The 25,151-nt window shown below is 35.8% G+C and overlaps 1 protein-coding gene across 1 annotated transcript in view; it reads right to left on the reverse strand.

The window, feature by feature from the left end:
* LOC135081293 (protein sickie) overlaps positions 1-21,614 on the reverse strand; it is a 188,287-nt gene extending 166,673 nt beyond the window's left edge. The window contains exon 1 of the mRNA XM_063976028.1: positions 21,538-21,614. Coding sequence (XP_063832098.1) covers positions 21,538-21,573 — 36 coding nt within the window. The 5' untranslated portion in view covers positions 21,574-21,614. The remainder of the gene's footprint in view (positions 1-21,537) is intronic.
* Between the last annotated feature and the right edge of the window lie 3,537 nt (positions 21,615-25,151).

The following is a 25,151-nucleotide window of genomic DNA, read 5'->3' on the forward strand; positions in this document are numbered from 1 at the left end:
TGACTGATGACTACAAACAAGTTTTACTACGGATATCATTCTACTACGGACGCTTTCTCTCTCTCTACTTTGGTCCGGTTCATCCGCATCCGTATATTTACACGGCTGTCAAAAGTTCGACACGGGCAGCGTATTTATAACACGCGGAAGGTGCGCCGGAGCAACGAACCCACATGACATAATCATAAAACACAGACATCTAAGCGAATACAATGTGAGAAACGAAAGAGTCGTGCCACCGTAAAAGGGTTTATGTACAATTAAAAACCAGTCCAAATATACAAAGCTTGGATAAGCTTTAAACGTTTCATTTATTTAATCATGTCTGGAACAGCGCAACTATAAACAGGAACTTGAACGCAAATATTATTTTGGTTCCATGTCCTACACTAAACTAAGAAGGAAATAACATATTAAAACACCTTACAGAAAACCTTCTGTGCCTTTATCTTGGCTGTAACAACAACATATTTTTGTATTTGTCACAAACTAGGGAGATTTATGTTACTTAGCAGAGTTACTCGTAGAGCAATAAGAAAAAAGCTAAAACTAGGGAACGTATGAATAATTTAGGTAAGACCCAAAATCCAGGATCACTGGGTCCATACAAAATTTATCTCATGTGAGATTCAAAGCCGTTACCTTTTGTTTCCTAGCGTTTCGTTTCGTTCGGACGGGATTTCAAATAAGTAGATTTTCCACTTTCTTTCCTCCGTTTTCCATTTAAATTTCACGTTAACATGATTGAATGAACAATCTCAATGGTATCATTTTCATTCGGATGTCTTCAACTATAAAAACATCAAAGTATCCCGAACATCCATGCAATACCAGCGAGTTGTGTACAAAAACACATTTCTATTAGAACCGTGAAGAATTTGGAACGCCACTCGACTTTCCTATATTTTCTGTTTGAACGTGACATAAATTAGTTAGTTATTGCGCAAGGGGCAACAAAGTGACAGTGCGTCGAAGATGCATTGTTGTTACTACGTCTAAGCGATACCAAACTGGGTTCGTTCCGTGATTGGAGCCAATGTTTGATAAATGGTTCGACCTTGGTATTGTGGGGCGCAGATGTGCGATTAACACCGTTGAGGGATGCTGTAACTTTCATCTTTATTATTACCGATAAACATCCACATTTTGATCGGTAGTACCAAAATAAATTACAGTATTTATTCGATAATTTTAAGCAAAGTTCTATCTTCATAAAATAAAGGACACAATGAGTTATATCTGGTTTAGCATGAAAACTATGATGCCTAAGGGTTTTCTTTTTCACATTTAACCTATCCTGTGAGAATTTATTGAGCAATTATTTAATTAGACGATGTTTTAAAACTGAAGAAATTAACTATAAATATCCAGAAAAGACTTGATTAATTAATGGTTTAAAATAGCTTTTGGCAAGGGTTGGTGTCTGCTGACCAAGGTTTTTAAAGCTCGTCAACTCCAATTGGTTTGCCAAACTTCGCATAATAATAATCCTCCAATATCATACTATTTTTAAGAGCAGAAAGAAGTGAGTCCAACACACTGAATCGTTATTCAATCGAGATCGAGCAATCGAGTTATTATCTATCTATCTTTTATCGATAGTTTTCCCGGCAGCTCTATTCTGCCGCTCTATTGTTGTGTAGGCGAATGCACTCGGTTTGGTGCGCTTACTTCTAAGGTGCTATGATAGTATCGCGATTTCTAAAGATTGTTTAGGGCAGCCACAATTACTGATCGTTTCGATGACCGACTTTGCAGTTCAAGACACGATTCAGTTTGGGCCTGTACGAAATAAACTTTAGTGACTCTACCAGGTTCTATTTAGTTCAAAGATAAGAGTAAGAAGGTAATGTAGGTGTACCTATACATTTTCTTTGTTTTCTCAAGAAATATTGTGTGTTATTTCCTACTAGAAGTAATATTGATAAAAATTGTAATATTCCTAGGATTATGAGAACATTCCCCAAATCGGAAATAATCCCTGTATAGCGATCCATATTACACCCACCGTAATAGGAATGTTCAGGGACACTTCTAAATAATCCTATTATACACTGTCGCAGCATTATAAATCAAGGTATTATACTTTCAAAACAGCAGACTGCACACTCATCTTCTTCAATGGGATTCGCACCGAGTGTAAATATATTTGGATTTTATAAATAGACCTAATGTAGGTAAACGAACGGACGAGTCTACTTCACAATGATTTGTTCCCTTTTCACAGTTCGTTGGACTGCGCTAATGATTTTGCGATAGATAACGATGTTGCGACGGAAATATAATAAAAGACACGCCATTGTTGACAGAGGGAGTGGTAAGACCTTCATGACAACCGTGGCCATCAAACGAAAATTAACCTACATTTTAATAATATGCTTTATGTTTGTCATTGTTCTATCATACACTCCTAGTATTTAGTACTAATTTAGTAATTTTATAGAAACCAACTCATATCTCTATCAAAATTATTTAACCCAAAATTTAGTAAAATGGCTACGTAAACATAACGGAAAACTTCTAATCTTTTTGACCTGTTTACGTTGACTTTTTAGATAATACGGTTTTGTTGGTAAATAAAAGTTCCTAAACAAACATAAATCTCGAGCGATGACTAATAAATACGCCGTTATTACAACTACCGGTCGAAGCTTCCAAGCTCCTGTGGAGAGGTGTAGCCTAGTGTCACTCGAAGGATTTTAATATGCATTCTTTAAGATTTATTGGAAATTGTGTTCTCTTCGTTCTATAAAAAATAGTTTTATGATTCTAAAATAGCATGGATATAGGAAATGGAATTTTAAAATAATAATTCCATGTTACTATTCTAGATGTTTTTGTAGCTAAAGACATTAAGTAGCATGTGACTCTATCTTTTCAATAAAAAAGAACTCATGAGCACATATAAGTGGTTCGAATATAAAAACACTTTTTACACTTTGTCTAATGCCTTAATTTCAAATCTCAATAAGTACCCACTAAGGCTACTTGATATCTCACTATACGTAATCGTCTTAAGGGCTGTTATAGGATTTCTCGTGTGAAAGAAAATCTATTAAGTTTTCTAAGTGGGTGCGAACGCGACAAGGAAAGCCTAATGGGCAGCGACTAGGCCATTCGCCATATTAAGCCTGGTGTACAACGGATATTGAAACATTCACGAAACAACTAAAAATTTAGATAATTTCCATGGAGATTTAAGTTATGCCTACGAAGTTGGCGCTTACAACAGTTTTGCTATAGAATTATCTTGCGAAACTTAGAATAAATTAAGATGAAATTACAACAAACGTATTTAAATTTTGTCTAACATAAGCACGGTCGGCTCTATCATATCTTAAGTGAAAGCTGTATTCATACAAAAATCCAATCTACTTCACACCCACTCATAGATCTCTTAAAAAACCGCAATAAGATTAGTGGATTAACCTACTAAATCCCATTCTAGCGAACTGGAAAAGGTTTTTGTTCAAAGCAGACGTTATCTGCCGCACCGTTCTCATTCCGGCCGAAGGCTGACAATCGCCGCCATTAACGCCGGTGTGTACAAGGCTTTAGCGCGAAGTGCTCGCTCTTATCGAAGTCCATTTGCCGGCAAAAACGCAGCACCACGACCGTGTAATAAATCCCCGAATGCACTCCCGACCGTTTGCGATTTATTGTTGAGCGCTGAATGTATTTAAATTGGATTTGGTAATGGTCCGTTGCGATCCGTGTTTGTTGTGTAGACGTTTTAAATAACTCAAGTTTACATGCGCTTTATGGTCAGTACCAAATATTCAAAAGATTGAAATGAAATACAACAACCGTAAGTGTCATTTACGAACACGAGTTGTATCGTAAATAAATACGAGTACCTACAATGAGAGGTTTGTTTACATCAAAATACTTATTTGATAAATATTCAGTCAAACAGATAACTGTAAACATTTACTACGAAATTAACTAATCATTTTTCATGATAGGTGAGTGAAGCTTCCAGGAAAGTGCTCCGAATCGTATTTTTTTCACAACAAAAATCAGCAAACGATATCATTGTTCCAAAAGTAACGTTGCCCGGATATCCATTTCAACATCTCACATACACTTAACAATCCATCATTAATACACGCGACAAAGTCGTATCACTCGTATCGTATACAAAGACGAACGCGACAAAGTCGGGTTTCATGAAACGCGTGTACCGTGCGCGCGCGCTTCAGTGACTAACCTCGTGGCCGAAAGCGGTGCCATTTACGAAAGCTCCCGCCGTTAGAGCGGGATAGCCAGATCCGAAGATGACTTGTCTACTGTTTTGACAGAAATATGAATATCTTCAAAGATTTGTTTATTTGTGTGCCTATTAGTAATAGGCAAGTGCAGCGTAACTTGATCATCAGAAACAAAACTTGAAGCTTTTGACTGTTTTAAATATTATGAAACTCACGCTTACTTTTTTGGCTCGCTTAGGTATTATCTAGAATCAAGTAAAAATAGAACTCTAAAACTGCTTTTGAAACTTACTCATTCATTCGATATCATAAGATGATTCTAGCTAGAGGATAAGTTCGCATAAACTATCCACCGTATTGCTTACAAGTCTAATGGACACAACACCATCCCAAAACTATAGTCATCAAGACCCCCAAAATGAACTCTCACTTGGCTTACTTTACATGTAAAATCCGGTCAAGTGCCCCATTCGTGCTCTCAGGGTTCCTCAATGCCGTGAAATTATTTCCTCCCACCTAACTTTGTAAGAGCATTAATTTGTATTGGACAAAATTAAATAACTAATAGCCCTGTTAACCCCATGTTTGATTGGATCGAGTGTGTTACCAGTGTAATAACGTTTAATGAGGTACTTGGTTTTATTAGCTCCAAAGGACCGCAAAGGATGTTGTAAATTTAAAACTGGAAAATTCATGAAAAAACAAAAAACAATGCAAGTGCTTTTATACAGATTTGGTAGTTTATGTGATTTTATTGTGATACGGATCCCTAAAAATGGTGTCACGAGTCAATTGTCTTCCTAATTCGGTGTAGGGCTTTTATCTCGGCATCACCCTCACCTTGACACCCTCGACCTGTCACTAAACTTATAAGGCTCTAAAAAACCTCTTTTGTTAGCCGCAAGAACTCACGTCCGGGAAACCGACACTTGACCTACCGACGTATTTAGATCTTTTATATGCGGGATAAAGGAGACCGTGACTTATCGTATTCGGCCGCTTTAGAAAAAACCTATGAATACGATTGTGTTATTATCATAAATTGTGTGACGCTGCCACTCTTATCCCGCGTTGATTGCAGCGCCGTGCCTTCTAACGAATTGATATAAATAAAATTCACCCGAATCCAGTAGTTGTGTGGTCCCCGAGACGGTCTGTTGGCCGAAAATTTGACGGCTTAGCCAAATGATGTGGTCTGCGACTTATCGGGAAGTTTATGTGATTGGGAGAGCAGTATACATTATTGCTATGTTTTTGTTTTGTATTCTAGTTTTATTTTCGGCGTTGTGTTTTGAACGTCTGCCGGAAATACAGATGATTTGAATTAGAAAAAAATTTTAGCAATAAAGGGCGATTGTTCTGATTAAACATTGGACCAATGACTTAAATCTACTTAAACATGCTTGAGTTGATAGCAAATTTTAAGTGTTATTTCATAATATTATACCTACGAGCTTTTTTCTCAAACATTTTTATTGTATCTAACGATTAATTTGGCTAATATGTTGCAAATCATACATTGTAGCTTTTTACAAGGTGCAAGTTCCATGGATTTAATAACGACTTAATACAGCTATAACGTGCAACTGTGTAGTTTCCCACCTTTGACTCAATAAACTGTCTAAATACATTTATTTGCGAAAGTGAAACGTTATTTATTACCCCTAAAGTCTCAATTTTATTTACACTAAAATCAAGATACCGATACCTGTTCTCTCATTACACAAGCGTCAATGTAATCATGTAACCTGCGCGTGCGCATCTGCCGAGCATGCTATTAAAAGCACGCGGCCCAGTTACGGTGCCATATCCGCAGGTGATATAGGATTTTACGATTTAATAAACTTAATTAAATATTAACTTATGTTCAATATAAATTTTATTTTATTGACGTTTTCCTATGGATAGAAGTTAACGGTTTACTCATGGTCTACCTAGACCTTAGGTAAATCTTGAATTATTTAATTATAGTAAAGTGTAATAAAATATTTCAAAGTACTTATTCGTAGGCTGAAAGAATCGCAATTATTTTGAATATTTTTCAAAATGGTATTAATATGAATTAAAGCTATACTTACTGGTAGAGCTTTTAAATTCTGAATGTTATTTACATAGTAGAAAAATATTTTTCATATAATCAAATCTAGTTGGATCGAAGTTTGCCAATTTTCCATTACACTTATAACCGTTAAGTGTCCTGAAAGGCAAGTTAGACAAACGCATTGTTATTCTAGTTAAATAATAGGTACCTACATTGTATACAAAGATAATATTCTATTAACAAAATAGTATATGCTTAAATGATAGTCATAAATAAAAATAATATGCCTCATTCATTCGTTCTACGTTGCCATTACGCTATTATAAGCTAACGCGGCCTAGTTTCGGTGCAGTTGCCACTGGAGGATGCTGCTGCAATACTTTTAATGACCACCTATTACAATAAAATGGTTCAACAGAAACAAATACAGGCTTTAACCTAGTTTATTTTTAATATAGTACTCGTATGTGTAAGTACCTACTATCTTTGATCTCTAACTACATCAACGACTCACACACACTACTTAAAGAGCAAAATTAGCGTCTCTTTTTCATTAGAATCAATTTCGCAGCAGTCGGGTAAAAAAAGATATTTTTTAATTCAGCTTAAAACATCACCCCGACTTTAATATCACACATTCGATCACGTAGGTATTTTCGTTTTTCTTAAAAATATTCCAAAAAAGAATAAAAAATATCTCCAAGTCTACCTCCACGTTCCAGTATACGGATATCGAACAGGTACGGGATAAAACGGGAGGAACTATTTTCGTAAAGTTGGTACCTACCGTCGCGGACGCCCCTCGTCACACATCAATGGACGTGTCGCGCAACTACTCTCACCGTTGCAAGTGGATCAAGAAGTTTTAATACTTGACTAATTTTTTTTTTCAGTAATATGTCAGGGTTACATTTTAACTGAGACGTCTAAGTAAGGTCTTTTTTAAATAAAACTTTATAAATTACGAATTTACAATGATTTACCCACGTTTGTTAATACTAATATCATCGATAAAAAAGACCATACAAAGGGGGGTTGCAGTCCTCACCATCAATTTACTCAAAAACGATTTGATTAACTAAAGCTACTATGCTTTTGAATTTTATTTATGGTCACACCCATTCCGTTACACTAAAATACATTAATTAATCATTATAATACTACAATCATTCCTGGATTAATTTAGTCACCTATTATTATTTGTGGAATAAGCCAATCTTGTATTTATGGTCATATTGTGATTCATCGAACAAAGTAAACAAAATTTATTTATCTTCGCGGAAAATAATTTCAATGATCAAGCTCTACTCATCCAACTATAGCCGCAAATATAAGGTGGTCTTATTTTTTTTATTGCTGCTTACAGCTTTAAATGTGCAACTTTTTATGATAAACTGATTTTTATTACTGTAATGGACTGCTGGTCGATTGAAGCCCGGTGTCGAACCAAGCTGTATGTAGGTTTATGCTCGTTATGTTTTATTCGACTTTTAACGATGTTTCTATTAAACGATGTGAAATTTATTGCACAATACAATCAGCGTGGCGATATAACTCGATAAATTTATCGTATCACTGCATCATTATGCTACGCTGTGATGATAAATGAATTTAAATCATGAAAGGTAATTCGTTTGTTTTACAATGTTGCAGTTGCACACTGCCCAACTCCTTGGCCGCGCAACACTGGCCACCAAGAAAACTATACTTTTTTCGATGACTATAATAGATCGTTATTATTTTGTTTTCACGTTCGTTCGACTCTCGATTTTTCCCGCAATTATGCGCAATACAATTAGCGCAACGTGACAATATAACTTTATTTATTAAAAAAAAGCTTCTTAAACAATAACAACGCTTATTTATTTGTTTACGAAAACAAATGTTAAATGTTACAATGCAACGCATGATAAAGCTGTTAGCGGTTTAATTCGGATTAGGTGAGCGGTGATTCAGCCTGAGTCATCTCCCGTGAGTCGCGACTCACTTCCCTGTCTAGTCTATTTGTGCTCCATCGATACTTTGAACTTGGGATCGCTCCCAGACATGACTAACTTTCCAAATTGCAAACTTGTGTGGCGTTGTAGTTTGGTTTAACATGACATAGCCATTTCTAGTTTATCTCTATCGGTAGGGGCATCATGCTTGACTAATGTTCATGTAAGTTTACGCATGCATTGTATGTAAGTAATTGTTCGATAGCATATTGCATTATTATAAATACAATGTCTACGAGTAGGTACTAATAACAAATTACGCTTTTCGATTTTTCGAATCATCTTGATTCGATTAGTAAAACTAAATTACTATATGTCATGTTTTTGATGTTACTTGTAAGTATTCTTTAGAAAATCAATCAGTTTTTCGTCACAAGGAATTCACGCCATTTCCCTTCAAATTATGAAGTAGGTACAATGTACATCTTTGCCGAGCCCTTCTTATAGAAAAGAAGGCCTCACACTTCATCGCCCCACTTGTAAACCCTAATTCATTTTTCATTTCATTCAATTTAGTGCAGCGAGGTCCTCATAATCGAGTTGTGGCAATCATAAAGCAACAAATCAAAATAATTTCGGTGCGTCAGTAACAATTAACGGACACGAATGCGAGGCGTGCGCGTGTTTTGTATTTAACAACATTTAATTAAAATAAAGCCCCATTTTAAATCGTAAACGTGTGTGAAAATTTTGTGTACAGTCACGGAATGAAAAGGTTCGTCAGTTTTCAAATTGATTCCTTCAACGAATCGCGAGCACATATTACCTTTTGAAACTATGTTACAGAATAATCTCGAGTTAGAGAAAATAATCTTTAACTGTTCGTCAGTAAAGTTCAAAATTATTCAGATCAAAGTTGTTTGACGATTTAACTTGTCAAGAAGATTATTATGATTGATAAACTAAAACCTTCTTGTTGATTCAACCTGCCATTATCTATTAAATAAAAAAACTACATTTTGTAACATTGCACTGATGGGATAGAAAAATAAACAAACAAAACCTTATTCGTTAGCAAACGTCATATTTATTTAAATGTTAGCAGCAATGTTTCTTGCACGGTTATGTTGGCAGGTTTGACTCTTACAGTACCTAGTGCAAGCGAAAACCGACACTAAGGTGACGAACCTTTTCATTCTGCGACTGTACATACTTAGAGCTTATTATAAAATTTCGCATGCATTCGCACCTGTAAAGTAGACTTTATGTGTGCGTGGTAACACATTGTTTGAATTTGTGAAAGCAGCTTTTGTTCAGCAGAATATCAGGCTTTTATCTAAAAACACTAGAAAATATTTTAACACGATACGAACTTAAAAACTCTGAGATCTTATTTTACAAGTTTAAAACGGCGGTGACTGATTTCTAAATATACAGGTATTTAGGTAGGTAAGGTAACCTAATCAATACAGTCATCTATCGATGAAATATAACAGATAAATAAATGATTGAATCTATTGAATAGGAAAGTAATTTCTTACAATGTAGAGTTATGATTCACTTTTAACGAGCATGCCCTTTAATTTATTCAAGCGCAGGTCTAAAGACAGTCGCCAGACAGTCTCACGTTCCTACACTCGGAAGTTGGATTTAACCAGTGTTACCATTAAGGTGGGTTTTATTTCATCCCATTACCGTAAACAGGGGCCGGTGTCCCAATTGTTTGTATTCTACGCGTGTCATTAACGGTTAATTACGTTTGGCACCAGTTTAATTGGCTTACCGTTGCGCATCGTGCTTTGAATCAAAATCCTAATCAATTTGTACCTCTGAAACAAATATTGCTGATTGTCATTTTAACCGTGCCGTAGCTACAATTATTTTTCCTGCTTTCGAAAAATGTATACCGATACTTGTACGTGTATGTATAGGTGCTATTTATTAGAACATGGTCCTAACACTTAACCTACCTTGTGATTGAAATATATGTGTACCAAGTAGGTACCTACTTAGTTTTATTTATTAAATTTTAAGTACTACTTTATTATTAACTTTAAAAAAAGAAATACAATACTTGTGACTCTTCGGACGGGACGGAATAACATAAGATCAAGTTATCTTGCCTTGTAAATAACCTGATCTTATGTCATCCCGTCTATGATTTTAATAATCACCATGTTCACTGCATGCATGCACTGATGCCCGCAAGGACAGATCAATTTAATATTAATTGATGTGTTTTACGATAATTACTTCTAGAGTGCTAGTTCGAGATCACCGTAATTAGAACGTCTGCAGTTTTTGCACTATGTCATCAAGAAATTCTATTATTGTACTGGATAATTGTTTGTCGTGTGATGACATAATAGTTCGTCCTCTGCTATGTGTGGCACATTAATAGAGTACTTAACTTGAGAAGAAAAAGTTGATTTTTCCTTATAGCGTAACAATGGTAATAAGTAATTAAGTAAGCGCTGGGGGCGCAAAAAAGTATATACAGGCTCTTTAAAGGCCACCTATGAAACTTTTAAGACACCAATGGACTACTAAATTTTAATATTTCAAACAAATAGCAATTCAATTTTAATTTGACAGCTAAATACATTGGAAAAAAATATGGATAGTGCCTACTTTGATAAAATATCATCACAAGGGTCAAACCTTATGATTAAAATTTTCTAAACAATTGATACAATTGATTAGCGCGTTCAATTCTTGTCAATTGTCACTGCAGACCCTAATCTTGGGTCGGGCCAATAAAACGGCTGGCGGCAAACGTTGCGACGGGATGACACTTCCCGAACACTTGTCAATCTTCATCCGGACCACACTTGATTAAATTGATTTGGGTCCTGAAGGCACTGACACTTTGTCTTTATGTAACCTACGAATTCCTACGCGTTGATGAAACCTCTGAAGAACAAAGGTTTTCAACACTGAATTTACCCTTGTCTTTTCTAAAGGAGGAAAATATTGTACATTTTTGTAGCAAAATTCGTACCTATTACAGGTACATTGAGATGCCGCAGTGCTTTCCATCTGCTTACCTTATAAGTACTCCCCTCTTGGGAAAAACCATAATAAAAATATTTTCTTCTAAGAGCAAAGTGCTATTTCTAAGGCTTGCACGCTAATATCAACGAAAGACTTTCCTTATCGTCAGAAAAACACACTTACCTAAAAGGCTTACTCTGTATAAACTTTATTGCCTAACTTTTAAGGCAAATAAAATATGAATCAACTACTTAGCTGTGCCCGCGACTTCGTACGCGTGAAAATAGTTTGAATTTTTTTTCTCGTTTTCACACATTGATGCTCCGCTCCTATTGGTCATAGCGTGATGGTTAAATACGCTACTGTGGATCAGTTGAACCTAAGATTAGCGAGTTCAACCAAATAAATAACTTTTTAGTTTTATAATATTAGTATAGTAGTGATATAATCAGTCAGCTTTTAAATCATATCCCACCAACAAATACCAGCGCTCGATTAACAATAATTTCGTTACGAGTTGGTATAAATCTAAATTAAAGCAAACGACCGGCGACGTCCCTAATTGACACGTAGGGTTACTGGACCATATTCGAAACACGATACCCATGTATTTACTAATTACGAATGTGACAATCCGCATAATAATTAATGCAGTGTGCAGTGACAGTTGAGTGGACATCGAAATGTATACCGCAATATACGAGTACGCAGATGGTTTCGAGTTTAAACTGGAATATCTTTGGTGTTTCAATCTGAAACCCTTGCTTTTGAATGTTATTTAGTTTTCATCAAAACATAAGTCAATCTTATGTCTATCTTTCTGATTATGAGAACAATTTTTTAAATTACTAGTTTACTAGATTTATTAAAGTATGCGAAAAAGCGCAAAAAGGGTTTGCTGTCATTACTGAGAATCAAAGTAGTTTTTTTTTCAAATGTAATGCACAATCCTGATGAAATCTATAACTAAAAAACCAACTAGAAGTGAGTAATTAATTAATTAAATAAATATCCGTCTCATATTCAGTAACAAAAAGTAATGAAAAAATCAACAAAGCCTTATTACGCTCTCATTTTCAGTAGAATCCTACATTTTTCACCTTGGCTTCGCGCATCTGGAGTAACAATGAAAAAACAGCGCATTTCCATTTGTTTTGTTTTCCATAATGCTAGAACAACAGGAGAGATTTCCCTGCTAAGCGGCTCGGATGTAATGAATCCTGTTATTCATTTGTTGCCAGTGGTTCTCAAATTTCGATGTGTTTAGAAGGGCTATTTAACAAAACTATAGCCGAACAATTAAAGTTTCTGTAATAATTATAGGTTAAGTAAATAAATGGAATTCTTGTATATTAAATCCATTTCCATTCATCATTTTAGTCAACCACATAGCATAATAATTTAAAGAATTAACCATACAAATGTTTTTTTTTTTTAATAAATAACTGTAATAAGGGTGACAGTCGCCAGCTATTTCATATTTACTGATGACACTATTACGTCAAGGGATGGAACCCAAATAAGGTTGGAAACCTCTGCCATAAAGTTGAGTGGCATTATGCGGGACCCAACAACCATCGGCGTGGAAAACCCGAGCAAAACCAATTTCTATCGATCGATTTATATTCCAATTTACAAAAATCTGCTAGCTATAGCTGGTGACTATAAAAAATCAGACTTTAATCCGTAAATTTTATCTATTTGGCCTATAGTCGTATCCTACCCAATGTCTTTGGAGGACAGTCAGGGCGTGCAATAATTGTCCTCCAGACATTTTAAGTCAATGTAACTCAATAACGCAAATAGTACATAAACAAACAATCGAATAACCAAAAAGTTAAAGTCGTTCAGGTATTCGGACCTTTGAAACGCGAGTTCCAACTAATTCCGATTGGAATCGCCACAAACAAGGTTTGGGGTCAGATTCACGGCGAACTCAACGAGAGGAATTAAAATAAAACAGCGCTCCTGGCATTCCGGCGTGTTTGCGAGCGATTTTCGGAAGCCCCGGGCTGCGAGCCGAGCCCACCTGTCCGCGAGCCGAACATAGGTACGCGGCATAATCTAATCTGACGTGGCGTCTATGGCAGAATCACTCGATATTTTTCATTAAAAAAAATAGAATGTATGACAACGTGTTCCTTTTGTTTTCCGGAAATTTTAGGGGTATATTCTATAAATAAAAACTGGTTAAAGAGTCTTAGGAATATGTGTTTTTAAAAGCATATTTTTCAAGATATTGTGGATTCTAGATTTAGAAGACACCTAGTTGATTTAGATAATAGTATCATCAATCTAGTTTTTTTTTTCAAATTGTCACCTAGTCTTTTTGTGCATAATTATTTCAGTGAAAAATCAAGTTTTTAAATAATTTCGTATGATAAAATAAGTCAAAAAAATTGTTCAATTTAACAAAAAAATTAGTGCCTTTCCATTCTTTGAAGTGGTCTTATTAATACCCTAGGGTATTAATAAGACCACTTCAACATATCAATTTTTCAAACTTTATGCGACACACATATCAATTTTTCAAACTTTATGCGACGTACGCCGACACGGTCGTCGACGTCTGCCGTCGACGAGTCGACAGCTTGCTGCGAATAATATAATATGCTAATTACCGCCCAAGCAATTTTATGCAAGTTCTGCTGATCAGTACTCAGATAATTGGCCATTTCTGATCACATTTTTTGTCCTTCAATTTGTTCAAATTTATAGATAGGCAGTTTCTCACATGTTTCCAGAGCTTTTCCAGTAGACTATCTGACAAAGACGCGAGTCGCGAAAAGGGCCAGAAAAATTTTCTTCTCGCGCTCTCTCACGCCCTTATTAAAATTATAAACCCAAAGCCTGGCTTTTTTGTGTATTTTACATTGAAAATATAGCATATCAGTAAACGATTTGTGATAAAAAATAGTATTTTTATTTAAATATTGCACAGATATGTGGCGCCTAAGTGAGGTCTAAAACCAACTTTTTTTATAAATTCAGTGTCGATGCGGAGGCAGTTACTCTAAACCGAATTGATTAATATTTTGCATGACTTCATTTAAGCCCTAAAGGCACAAAATTTTGACTATTACATTACAGATATCTGAAAAAAAAATTTTCGCTCCACCCTAGTGCCCACATGGTTTATCTCGCACAAGAAATAATCTTTGAATAAACGACATCAATTTCGAAGACATTAAAGCATCTATCTATTTAATATTCTTCAAGATAAAATAAAGTACCTTAATCGTTTTGATAAAACAAACCTGCCTTTTACCAGTTTTATCGAATTCATTAATTTAAACATTGTAGACCACGGAATTGGTTTCTAACTCGAATTGGTGGTTGCTCTTGTTAAACTCAATTTAACTCGCCCACAAGTTTCGACAAAAGACAGTCTAGCTAGAGCTTTAACTCGGAATCAAGTGAATTTAACTTGGCGCTCTTTCAGCCCACCTACGTGACAGGAAACTGTGGATTCCTATAGCAAATTTCAAATTCCTGCATTATTAATCCTGATAAAATAAAACAAAATGTTCCAGCCCATCCCAACGCACTTCGATAACAAAATGACTCATCCCGAGCTGGATTATTCTGCTGCAGAACAATCATAAAATTTATTGCTAGGAACAAACAGATAGATGGAAATTCGCTCTCGTATAAAATCTGTGTGAATAAAAAAACAATCTCATAAAACTTTATTTTGATATTCAAAGGGAATTTTCAGTCAATCTAGCTAGAGAATATAAATTAGATGACTAATTTATTGTGTACAGTCACGGAATGAAAAGGTTCGTCAGTTTTCAAATTGATTCCTTCAACGAATCGCGAGCACATAAAATATTACCTTTTGAAACTATGTTACAGAATCATCTCAAGTTAGAGAAAATAGTCTTTAACTGTTCGTCAGTAAAGTTTAAAATTATTCAGATCAAAGTCAAAAAATCAAATGATATAATCCCTAAATTCCAGTCTGGTTTCCGACGGGGACACGGTACTGAAACCGCGTTACTCCATGTTACTGACGACCTTACTGAGGCTTCGGACTTGGGACTGAGCAGCATACTAGTATTGTTAGATTATTCTAGGGCGTTTGACTGCCTGCACCCTCGACTCCTACTGGCAAAACTGTCACACTATGGGTTTTCACCTAACACATGCAAGTGGTTCGAGTCATACTTGGTTAACAGGGAACAGACGGTTGCTATTACTGGAGATGACGGTGTAGATAGTTTCTCATCCCCTGGGGTAGTCGGGCGAGGCGTGCCACAAGGTTCTATACTGAGCCCTATCTTATTTTCCATTTTTACTGCTGATCTCCCACAGTGTATACAATCCTGTAAATACCACTTGTATGCAGACGACACACAAGTGTACTATTCTTTTAAAAATAATAACACCACTGAGGCTGTTGAAAAAGTAAATGAGGATCTAAAAAACATCTATCTTTGGTCAGAAAGGAACTCACTGGTACTAAACCCTTCTAAGTCACAAGTACTAATCCTAGGAACTAAACACCAAATAAGGAAGGTCCTGGATTGTAACATTGAAGTTTCCATTAATAATATAGTCTTGGATAAAGTAAAATGTGCTCGCAACTTGGGTCTGCTTCTAGATGGAGAGCAGAAATTCATTGAACACGTAAACGGAAAAATCAGGAATGCCTTCTTTAAACTCAAGACTCTTTATAAAATAAGACCATTTCTAAAAGAAGAGCTGCGCTTAATGCTCACTGACTTACTCGTGCTCTCCCCTTTTAACTATTGCGGCTCAGTAATTGGTCCCAAACTAAATGTCAGCACTGAAAAAGATATTCAAAGGGTACAAAACGCTTGTATACGGTTTTGTTTTGATGTACCTCGAAGGGAGCATATAACCCCATACCTAAACAGTAAAGGGATACTAAATATGAAGGCTCGTAGGGAACTGCAGTTTGCCTGCATGGTCCACAGGACAATATGGAACAAAAAGCCTGAATATCTGTACGAAAAACTTCACTGGGTAAAAGACAGTGCACTAAGAAGTCTTCGAACAGCTATTCAAAATAGATTAAAAATACCTCAACATTGTTCTTCTCGATTTCGTGGCTCTTTTAAGTTCGCTGCTGCTAATATATGGAATGACTTACCGCCGCCTATGAAAGTAAAAATGAGTATTGCTACCTTTAAAATGAAATACAAAGTGGCTCTAAAAGAAAGACAATTGGCAGCAGAGAGCTTAATTAGTGGATATTCCAAATTATTGCCCCTTAAGGATTTTTTCAAATAGTCTACACACTACACACACACACACACACAAACACACAGACACCCACACACACAAACACACACACACACGGTTATAGTGTATTGGGTAATGGCACAGAAGGCGTACATTTTCGTTTTTTTATAGGTATGCTTATGTATAAATAGGTAATTTAGATTGCAAACATTTTTTTTTTCCTTTAAAGTTTATAATTGTTTCAAAGTTTATAATTATTTCTTAAGCCCTCATAACTTTATTCTCGCTCAACATCCTAGAGAATTGGGCATGGCTGAAAACCAGTGTTGCAAGGATCTGTCCTTACAACGTATACTGAGCCAGGTCCAATTGCCTTCAGTGTACTTATTAGTTGTAAGTCTAACTACCTGTACCTACCTATGTCTAATGGTTCGAAGGCAATAAATACATTTTTTTTTTTTTTTTTTTTTTAAAGTTGTTTGACGATTTAACTTGTCAAGAAGATTATTATGATTAATAAACTAAAACCTTCTTGTTGGTTCAACCTGCCATTATCTATTAAATAAAAAAAAACTACATTTTGTAACATTGCACTGATGGGATAGAAAAATAAACAAGCAAAACCTTATTCGTTAGCAAACGTCATATTTATTTAAATGTTAGCAGCACTGTTTCTTGCACGGTTATGTTGGCAGGTTTGACTCTTACAGTACCTAGTGCAAGCGAAAACCGACACTAAGGTGACGAACCTTTTCATTCCGCGACTGTACATTGAGTAAAACTGAAGTAAGATTATATGCAATACGGTACATCAAGCTAAAGAGCGGCATCTTAAGAACTTGTAATTGAGCGATTTGGCTATTTGCTATTTTGCTATTTGGCTTTTTCCTTGACGCAGATACCTACTGTTGGCTCTACAGTTCATGATTAATTTAGATCTAATTAAGTTACTTAATGATATGCATATTCTGCATCTCAAACCTCGTACTTGTAAATGAATTCTAATTTATATTATCATTCAGCTCACATTCTCATGGCAACCATTTCAATGACCTTAGTTAATAGAATTCAGATGGAAAACTGCGTTACGATTTTCCATTAGAGTAGAGCAGACGTTCTTGACTTGTCACTAGCAGTGCACCCTCTTGCCGGTCCCTCACTTCCTTTGTATAATTAGCGAGCTAATAAGTCCTCCCTGAAATATTCAGAGGAGGGCCAATGAATGAAGCTGTCAATAGAGATTACGTGCACTGCGATATGGACTCCACTGGGAATGTGATTTTTGCGAGTCGTATAAGAGTTCCTTTTAGGGTTCTGTAGAAGAATTGTAAAAACGGAACCTTTAAAAGAAATTTCTGATGACCTCTGAGATAAAAAAGTATGTAGTATCATAGATGCCGTTTGATGACCCAAAGATTGACATGTTGGTCAAGTGGTTGATTTCATAATAATAGTGATGAAATAGTCTGATACAATGCATCTAGAAATTGCAAAATGAAGATGTACGGAATACTGCGAGTAATGCATAGATACGAGCACATGCAAGTTCAGCTGACCTCTTACTTTTCTTGTTTTCTTTCACATAATCCGTGTGCCATTAGCGGACTGAAACTAAACCTGAGATACTGAAAGTGCTTGAAAGATTTTTTTCACAATACAGACCAACATTCTAAATAGTATATTTGTAACCTTGTTTAGGTGATTTATAGATTCATCAAGTTAATTTAAAAGAAATTACTACTCATGATGTCAAAGCAAAAAGGTATTTGATTCCCCCACTACAAACTATCGCCTTACAATAAATCTCAATTTTCATTCAATCTCTTTATCTGTCACCTTACCACGCACCTTATAAAATAAGAACTACCCATACACTTTCGAGGGTGAATTACTTATGTGGCAGACGAAAACAATGAATGGCCGCCATTTTCGGGGGGAAATGACAACGATAAATGTTAGTTCTTTCTCTCCACTATGTAAACGTCACTAATGAGTGCAGACAAAATAGAAATATCTAAAGGGGTCGAAATAATAGTGCGGTGTTATTATTCGGACTCTCAGTCAATAGGGGAAATCGGGAGATAATGATGATAAGGTGGGTAAGGGATGGCAAAAAGTAGATAAGTTACTTTTCCTTCGCCCCAATTCATTATATTTATTTAGGAACATTATACATATTCTAGGATCGCCTGAACTACTGAAGCCTACGTAGCCTTATTTTTTCTACTGTAGGCTAAAGTAGAAAAAACAAATACAATTTTGATTTACCACATGAATCAAATTTCTATTTGGTTTAAAAAATACACTTCCAGGTTCCCAAACAGTAAATTACATAGAAGGCTGAACACGCACTTAATATTTTCCCTTTTCAGACAATCAGGTAGAGTCTACAACACCTTAGATTCATTTTTGTCGCAAAATAACACCTATTACAACTGTGTAGAACACCACATTGTTAAGCTTTATATGCTGTCGCTTAAACGTGGCCAGTCTTAACCAAACATTCGATAGCTTTATTTTGTTTCACATACGAGTGCAGCCATGTGCGTAACACAGGTACTCTGCACGCATTATCCCTTTGTTTTCAACCCTTAATTTAAAACCAACAATTTCTCTGCCCATTAAAATTCCGTTTCATAGATTCGATTTCTCATACATATTCAGAGGCACCCGGGGCAGAAGTCTGGTACGGTCCCACTAATGAAGCTTTCCGAGGGTTCGTGTCACTGGTTTAGGCAACGTGCACTGAGTTGATTCGTACTAATAAGCTGCCCATTTGATTTTCACGCTAGAGTTGGTTCTTCAGTGGTTTTAGTGGTGAATCTAAGGTGGCGATAGTGATGTGTAAAAATACAGTTAAGGAAGTAAATAATAAAAGCAGTGGACGTCATTTGGCTGAAACGAACGAAGTAAACACTTGAGTTGAGTTGCTTGCTTGAACTTTCACTTGAACTATTCCAAATGTAAAGTTGAGTATTTTCCTACATTACGGTTTATACCTAATCCGATTCACCAGGATAACATAATAAAAAAAACCTCCGTGAATTGAAGCCTATTTTAAATTGGAATGGCCGTAGTTTATTTAGCGTTTCCAATCGGATTATTGAGTGCTGGATTCGGATTTGACGTTCCGATAGTTTTTTTCAGTGCACAAACTTTTGGCTCAACCTTTTAAAAATGAAAACACGATAACGAGGTTGTTTTGACTAAAGTATTATTTTAGTTACAAATATCAATTAATGACTGCATTTATTGGTTTCCGATTGTCGTTTTTTAACTAGCCTTTATTCCTAATTTTTTAAGCTACCTGCCATGGTAGAAACATGAAAAATTACAGCAATTTATGAGCATAAATATAAGTATTAATGCGAACAATACCTAGTTGTAAAACCGCGACTAACATTTAATTTAATTTATAGCAATCGAAATTGGGTTTTATCAAACTTTCTTCTTATAGAAAAGTTGTTACGCCTAATATTTTCCGTATATTAAATACCACTAGGAAAACCTTTTCCGGGGCATTACTAATAAATGGAAAATTAGATCCGCATTACACCGTTATAAGGGGCTATCGCGGTCTTTATCTCACCCCACTTTTCCGGGTCGGATAGCAAAAAGGGAAAATGCTGGGACCGCGAATATGTCCTGATATTGCGGTCCGCGCGTTTAAAGAATCTTGAATATAACGCGGGGTGTTATAAGAAATGCAACTTTAAGACTCTTGTAATAGATCCTTGTAACAACTTTCAAAACTCGACTCTATCTCATTTAAAGATTGGTCTAAAATCCTTATTTGGTCGGCAACGCTCAAAACACGATTCTATCTCAGATATGAATTGGTGTAAACTATGAAAGGCCAAAGAAATTTCTCAATGCATGATTGGAATTGATTCGAGTTTTGCACTCCTCTACCATAGGTTTTAGTGTTTTATATTTTTGTCCGATTTTTACGTGGAACGTGGTGGAAAATGCCACTGCCCACGGAATTTTGTGGCAATCTCCTTAAATTATATGGCTTGTTACACCAATTTTAATTTTATTCGTGACTCCTTTAATCTTGAAGTGCCACTTATACTAGAGAGTCTTATAAAACTAATTAATTCTTAATCGAAAGCCTCCCTACTAAGCAAAGGCAATTTATGTCGTATATATATACTGATAGCGTAGGTAGAATATAGAAGTACTTTATGTATTTTCCAAATATTCGATATTTAGAACCGTCAGGGCTAAATTACGCCAGCATGTAAAGTTGCATTTTATACCTAAGTACCTACTTAGTTTTATTTAATAAATAAATTTTCTTTTTCCATACATTACCAGGAAACTATGACCTTTATTTTATTATTTACTAGCTGACCCGGCGCGGCGAACTTTGTTCCGCCTTAATGGCAATAAATAAGCAGACTTTTTTTTAATTTCGAACGGGATAAAAAGTATCCTATGTCCTTCTCCTGGCTCTAAACTACCTCCCTGACAATTTTCAGCTAAATCGGTTCAGCCGTTCTTGAGTTATAAGTGGTGTAACTAACACGACTTTCTTTTATATATATAGATTATTTTCACCTTTAATAAATAACCATAAGTAACTTGAATAGTTCCCTTACCGCATCTCACATGAATTACCGTAACGTTAACATAAATCCACGTAAGCACTCGTTTGCGACTGCTTTAAATTCAATTCTGCGAAGTTTCACCGATACAATGCCATAGCGCGATCACCTGGGGGCGCGTTTAGATTGAAATTTTCATTTTCATCACAACAGTCTCAGCCCTCCGCCTTTGGATTTGCATACACAATTTCTGCTTCTCAAAGCTTACAAGTGCTTAGTTCGGTTGAGACGTCGAACTTTTTGCACGGTTGAAAAATTTCACTTACAACTTTTTTTGTTTTGAGCAATGGTGTGCAGGCAGGGTGAATTTAAAATTGAGTAATTCTGAACGTAAGGTTTCGATGGTGATTATGGCTGTTATTATCGGTTCAATAGCAAATCAGTTTTTAATTTGGCACCGATTCTTTTACCCTGTCCATAATTATATCATTTACGTATAGCCAAGATAACTTCTTAGCTTAGCATAGCCGAGTATCGTTAATTACCCACTTGTTTGAATATAAAAGTCAAATTTCTTAATCTCTATGTCTTACCTCGATAGTGGTTTTGCCGGACTCCTGCCATTTCATCAAATGCTCTCCCTTCAGCGACCATCCCGGAGCGTAGCTGATGAGCCCCCCGCCCCCCGCGGCTCCCGCAGCCTTCGGCGTGTTCGCCTCACTCGACGGCTCCGACTTCGACTTCTTGGGGCTTGTCTGAAGCCGGAAAAAACTGCGCCCGTGGAGCTTGCAACTTTTCGAGGGGGAAAAGAAAAATGAACTCTTCTTAGGCGATTTTTCTTGTTCCTCACTCGGTTTGACCTCTTCAACCGGCGCTTCGTGCGTCGCAGTACTACTGCTAGGCTTTGGACCTGAGTTCTCGTCGGCCACGAATAACAGAGTCCTTTGGACGAATGGTGTCGCCTTATTGTAGAACTCATACTGCTCCGGTACTTTGAAGCTGGCTGGTATCGTTGTTCTGTGAGACTTTGAGAACCGCCGCTCCATGTATTTTCTTGCCATATCACTCCATTGAACTAATCACAATTTCATCCTACAATAATAAAATACTTGTATTTCAATAGCGATTTCTTTCAAGTATTGAAGATGTAGAAAAAAGGTAAAATAAACAGAGCAGAATAAATCTACGGCGTCCCCTCAACGTGGTAAGATAGGCGGGAGGGTATTCGTAAACTAATACCCCACCTGTCACAATCTGAAACTGAAGCGTTAACTGGAAATGCCATTTTGAAAAAAAGGAAAGTAAACTTTTAATTGAAAGTTGTTGAAAAGTAAGAAAAGATTTTTAAGAACTATTTCAATTACTCGTAGTTAGGTGTTTTGATCTTCTTAAAATCGTTTTAATAATTTTAAAAATATTCACCTCAAAAAGTTTGGATAATTTTTTGTTGGTTTAGTTTTGTTTTAGCTTTCAACTACATCGATCACGTGGACAACATAGCAACGTCATCAGAGAAACCGAATTTTCATCAACATCATATTTCACGTGACGCAAAAAGTGTCAATATTGGTACCAGTTGGGGCTTCCAGTAATTCTATTACTTGGACGCTCGCAGCTACGGTTTGCAATTTTCGCGCGGAGCCTATCGATCGTTGCGTGGGTAAACACCGGCGCCCTGGCTTGTGCGTACCTACACCCTCACGCGATTTACACCTTTTTCAACAAGAGCAAAAAGACCAAATTTCCCAACCCAAAACACTATAAACAATGTAACGATCAAAGCCTTCAGCACCTACAAATTGTGTCTTGTTACGATACAAATAAGAGGGAAAATTCTGAATTTTCAGCTGGGCTTAGTAACTTCGAGACTGTGTCAAGAAAAAATTTCATGGTGAAAGAAAGATTCAGCGGTTTCTTCAGAAATATTTTGAAATTTTAAGCTTTGAAAAGTGGCCTAATACAGAACATTAATTAATGATTTAATCAATGCCAAAGTTGTATGTAACTAGATAAGAAGAGTTACGAGATGAGACAATTAATAATTCTAAAAAGTTCATTTTCTCAAAACATTGTTTTATTACCGTCACTAACAATTACAGTTAATTTTGTTATGAAAATTAATAAAGCTGGCGCCAGTTACGTGGAAACAAAACAGAGACATAAATCTTATAGTGTGTTAAGTGCACTTTTACATGCTTAATCCGTTTTCTCCAAAAACAAAAGAAAACAAAACGGCTAATTTCCGGATCACGAAAAAATAAAACCGTACGTCATCCAAATAGGATTTAAGACCGACATTAAGCGTTTCCATTCAAATTTCCCGACGATGATTAATTTCCTGCAATATACGGCGTGTTGTTAATGACATTACCGAAACAAAGGAAACGAGGAATAACAACTGAAGTAACAAGCCCTCTGTTTGTTAACACGCACACCACTTCACGAACTGACAACTTCGAATGCACCGCCCATTAACTATTATTTTCGGGAATATTAATAAAGCATTTTATTTCGACGGGGTATTACGACCTTTCTGTTAGTTGATGACGTATTCTGATAAGTTTACGTCCGCTATTTGATATGTGAAAGAATTTATTCAGCTCTAATTTTACTAAATACTTATCTGAAACGAGGGAATACTCTGTTACGTTTTCACGACCAAACCGCTGAACCAATTTTAATTAACTTTGGTACAGAAATAGACGGGACTTAGAAGAAGAATAAGAGCTAAATACTGTGAGTATAGGTTTTAACGACGATTCCATAATTGTAGGGATATAGGGTAGCAAACATTTATTATTTCACCATAATGTAAATATTACGACCGCTTAGACTGCTAAATTGATTTTAAACCATATAACAATACATATTGGGTACATTTTGGATGAATAGCAAACATGTTGATATGTGTTGTGATGAATAAATGTAACAGCGTTGAAATTTACTTCAAAGTAGATTTCAAGCCATATTCGCTCGACCTGTGAACATTTCGAACTAAATGAGATGATTTCTGTTCTGGCATATGTCCAAGCTTTTAATATGGAGTCGGTGGCGTTTGGGAAATTTCAAACGCGTGTCACGCGAGACATCAAGGTATTTCTCATGAAACAAAATTGAAAACGTGTCTGCTAGCAAGTAGCCGTCAAAAAGAAGTCATAATAAAACCAAGTAAAACTTTGCATGAATACTCATTTTGGGAAGAAGTGCTTTTTATGCAGAAATATTTATTAATGTAACATTTTTCATAGTTAACTTTAAAAGTGAAGTTTATCAGGCAACATTGCACACTCTATTATTAAACAACTTTGATTTCGAAATGAGGTCACCAGTATCATAAAACGACATTACAGCTTGGACGACCATTTAAAAACTAAATTGAGTACGTACTCAGAAAATCATCTTCGTTTTCTGTGATTTTAAGACCAATTCAGTTTTATATATTTCAGTTCTTGACGTGTATTTTGAATGAAATACTGTGAAATGTAACCTAATCGATAATTCCTCTGTTCTAAAGGCATGATTACATTACATTTATCCAAATTCTAGATCTTTAGCTCTAAAGAAGTTCAAAATGACACAAAAATCATTTTTAGATATTCATGGATATCGGTGCCTTGTGCGTAGAATTATTGAGCCCTACTGTAAAAAATGTAATATAAAGGAATTTTCAGCATGCACAAAAACGTGACATCAATGGCATCCAATATGTAATCAGATCCGAGCCATTGGCAGTCTTATTCTGAAGAAACTCGTTTCACCTGTAGCCCCTTTTCTTTGGCGATACGAGGGGAATTATTACATTTCGATGACACAACGAATTCAAGATGACATATAGGGGCCGCACTTGACCTCCCGATACAACAGTAATAAAAGAAATATTTACTCGTAAAATTTCGGCAAGAAGTTTATTTTTGTATTTTATTGTAGGTAGGTACCGTTGCTTTCACTGTGCATTCGTCAGATGACTCTTAAAGCATTCCTTTATGATTGAATGAACTTTGTTCCGAACTTAATGTTAAACTTTTGAGATCGAAAGAAGTAATAGTTGAATAAAAAATACTAATAGGTTAAACAACTATGTACTACAAATAAAAGATAACATAGAGACTTGCAAATCATGATGGTGTAATAATTATTATTACCTGTTAATTAAAATTACCCAAACAGAAGTTTACGTATCACCATAAACCTTTCATTTGAAGCAGAC

Source organism: Ostrinia nubilalis, chromosome 2 (assembly GCF_963855985.1).
Source record: "Ostrinia nubilalis chromosome 2, ilOstNubi1.1, whole genome shotgun sequence".
In the NCBI taxonomy this organism is placed as follows: Eukaryota; Metazoa; Arthropoda; class Insecta; order Lepidoptera; family Crambidae; genus Ostrinia; species Ostrinia nubilalis.